Here is a 3,574-nt window from a genome sequence, read left to right on the forward strand (position 1 = left end):
GGAGTAATAATTAAGGTTCTATTTCAAAATGGAAGAAAAGGTCCAATATAGGTGATAGTTAGAGTTTTGATGCTTGGCTTGGTCAGGGAAAGTGCGGGAGAAGGATCTGTCATCCAAGAAATGAGCTTTCAAAGTCAAATTCCCTGTATTATATGAAAAAGACAGAACCTTGCTCAGGAACATCAGGTGATTCAATAGTGATGCTTCCAACATATGAGCAGGAGAATCAACTACAAATAAACTGTGATAAAATAGATATTGCATCTAATCTAGGAGTAGAATCAACTATGATAGTGAAACATCTAGTATATGAGTAGAATCAGCCATACAAAGCAATATGATATGATGAACTTCATACAAGTGATTGCTGATATGATAGCATTTTATCATGTATTAGCTCTAGCTGATCATAGAAAAAAAGAAAAAAAAAGAAAAAAAAGCCATACAAAGCAATCAAACATACATAGCGGACGAATCTCAAGGCAACCAAAAAACAGTTATAATCAAGCATACAACATCAAATCACAAACAATCACGCAGCTATGAGCAGAAGCAACAAAACGTATATTTTACGCACGAATCTCAAGGAAATAAAAAACTAGCATTAAATCACAAATAACAGTAAACCAGCTATGCATAATTTGCGATAAAAAACCAGTAACAGTATATTTCCCTATTATCAAAATACAATTTCAGTTACTTAATTTCAATTTCAATGCGACTTGAATCTTGTCAGTCACCTCCACTTCCGTCCAACGTGTAATGTCATGAAAGTTGCCTTGTGATTCCATTTTTCTTTCATAAAATCAACTGTGTAACTTGTTCTGAATGTAATCGATCAGTCCCAGTATTGACAATCTCCTTGCTTTTCTCAATACCGCATTCATGGACTCCACGTTGTTAGTCATAAGTATATTGTATCTTCTGTTGGTATGAAATAAACGAGCCTATCTTTTTGGTTCTTTTTCTCTCAAGTACTCCGCAGCAACTTTGTCAATTTTTTCTATCTCATCTATGAAAGTATAAAATTCAGTTGGTTTTTATGTTGTTGCTGCGTTGTAGAAGAGTGATAGAACCACATCTGAGAAGTATCTTTTTCTTAAATTCTTCTCCATGTGATAGATGCATGTCCCATTCTGATACTCTGGATAGAAATTTGTAATTGCATTTGCAATGGCCGGGTGACGATCTGATAGAATAGACAATTGTTCACGTACCCCAATTGTATGCCTTATCTGATTGAAGAACCAGTTATAAGACTCGTTATTTTCTGAGTCTGCAATTCCAAAAGCCAAAGAAAATATGTTGTTATTTTCGTCCTTTGACACTACTATCATGAGGACACCACGATATTTTGCCTTCAAAAATATTGCATCTACCATTATTACCGATCTATATTTGGCCCATCCAATGATTGAAGCGCCATAAGCAAAGAATGTATATTGAAACCTGTGTTGAGCAAAAGAATATTAGTAACAATTTGCATTTGATGTTTATAATAAAAGATAATTTTCTAAACTAAGTCTTGCCCATGAGGCAAGAGTTGCATCTATGTTAATAATCTAATCAGTGCAATTAAAGAATAAACTTTTACCTCTTGGACAAAAGTTTTCAACTTCAACAGTATAGCATTTGTACAAAAATTTTCTAAACCAAGTCTTGCCCATGAGGCAGGAGTTCCATGTATGTTAATAATCTAATCAATGCAAATAAAGAATAAATTGTTGTCTCTTGGGCAAATGTTTTTAATTTCAATAATTTTCTAAACCCAAGTCTTGCCCATGAGGAAAGAGTTTCATCTATGTTAATAATCTAATCAGTGCAAATAAAGGATAAACTGTTGCCTCTTGGGCAAATTTTTTCAATTTCAATAATTTTTTAAACCCAAGTCTTGCCCATGAGGCAAGAGTTCCATCTATGTTAATAATCTAATCAGTGCAAATAAAGGATAAACTGTTGCCTCTTGGGCAAAAGTTTAAGTTTTCAATTTTAACAATTTTCTAAACCCAAGTCTTGCCCATGAGGCAAGAGTTCCATCTATGTTAAAAATCTAATCAGTGCAAATAAAGGATAAACTGTTGCCTCTTGGGCAAAAGTTTTCAATTTTAATAATTTTCTAAACCAAAGTCTTTCCCATGAGGCAAGAGTTCCATCTATGTTAATAATCTAATTAGTGCAAATAAAGGATAAATTGTTGCCTCTTGGGCAAAAGTTTTCAATTACAACAATTTTCTATACCAAGTCTTGCCCATGAGGCAAGAGTTCCATCTATGTTAATAATCTAATCAGTGCAAATAAAGGATAAACTGTTGCCTCTTGGGAAAAAGTTGTCAATTTCAACAGTATAGCATTTGTACCTGTTCTCATCGTCCCTCTTTATGTTTGTGTAAGTACCTAGGTTGTTTTCTTTCATCATGTGAAGATACGATAGCAACCTGTTGTAGTTCTTTTCCGCGGTTCCTCTTATCACCGTATAGGCATGTTGTATCGCTCTCCATCCTTTGTTATAGGATATGATGATTTTGTATTTCCTTCTCATTTCATCTACCACGAAATTAGGTGTTATTACATTACTCAAGTCACGCACGAGCTCTAGTATGTAGTCACAAATGACCTTTGATGTTGCATTCCTGTGGTCGGACGTTATGAAATCAACCGAGCAACTATGATCTTTTTCATATGTAGTAACCTGAAAGAGCAAGGAATCGGGAATCTTCAAGGCATGAAACCGCCACACACAGTTGCCGTCCAAACATCGCAGTGAATATCTTGTTATGCTTAATTTGATAACCTTAAATTGGATGTTGTGTATAATTGCAATGTTTGACATGCACGTCATCATATTTTGTTTGTCAATAAAGATCGACTTGACATTTACCTCATTCAGGCATTGTGTATCAAGAGAGTAGTCTCGACATCAAGTATCCTCTTCTTTTTTTGGAATACCCTCTTAATCTTGGATGGCTCAGCTATTTCAGCCTCTAATATTTGTTTAATAACTTGTAACTCGTTATTTCTATCAATACTTCCAATACTCATTTCGTTTTTATCCGTTCCAAACACAACCCTTCTGAAAAATGAAACAACAAAAGATTAGTAACAATTTAATTTAGAATATATATTTTCAACAAATAAAATCATTAAAGAGTAAGGCATAGTCAACTATTTTCCATGGGGCATCTCTGTCAAAGTCTTGCCTCTAGGGCAAGAATTATAGGTCATTTGCCAAATCATTACAGACTATGGCAGTGTCAACTTTTGCCCATGGGGCATAACTGTCTCAGTCTTGCCTCTAGGGCAAAATTTATAGGTCATATCCTAAATCATTACAGACTAAGGCAGTATCAACTGTTGCCCATGAGGCATAACTTGAAATGTATGGCAAAATCTGAAGATGCTAAAATCGTACTTGAAACTACTGAATAACACACACTATAGGGGTGATTTTGAGAGGGTTGTTTACTTCAGAGATACATTTCAAGTGATACAACATAGTTTATCAACTCAATACTCTAATATTATGGCCTTGAAATAGAATGATGCACTCACTATTATTGAGAAGTGGAGCAATATT

At 34.4% G+C, this 3,574-nt stretch overlaps 1 protein-coding gene and 1 non-coding gene across 2 annotated transcripts; one reads left to right on the forward strand and one right to left on the reverse strand.

Annotated features, from left to right (window-relative positions):
- The first annotated feature begins 335 nt into the window (after window positions 1-335).
- On the forward strand, window positions 336-413 carry LOC124887563. Its single transcript, XR_007045331.1, has one exon. It is a non-coding gene; the product is annotated as a small nucleolar RNA Z102/R77 (small nucleolar RNA).
- A 627-nt stretch (window positions 414-1,040) lies between these two features.
- Window positions 1,041-3,039, reverse strand: LOC107856867. The gene is made up of 3 exons (XM_047396317.1): window positions 2,947-3,039; window positions 2,358-2,689; window positions 1,041-1,449 (listed from the first exon to the last, which is right to left on the reverse strand). Exons 1-3 carry the CDS (start codon window positions 3,037-3,039, stop codon window positions 1,041-1,043), a joined length of 834 nt encoding a protein of 277 aa, XP_047252273.1.
- Window positions 3,040-3,574: the final 535 nt, after the last annotated feature.

This window comes from Capsicum annuum, chromosome 9 (assembly GCF_002878395.1).
Source record: "Capsicum annuum cultivar UCD-10X-F1 chromosome 9, UCD10Xv1.1, whole genome shotgun sequence".
Taxonomy (NCBI): Eukaryota; Viridiplantae; Streptophyta; class Magnoliopsida; order Solanales; family Solanaceae; genus Capsicum; species Capsicum annuum.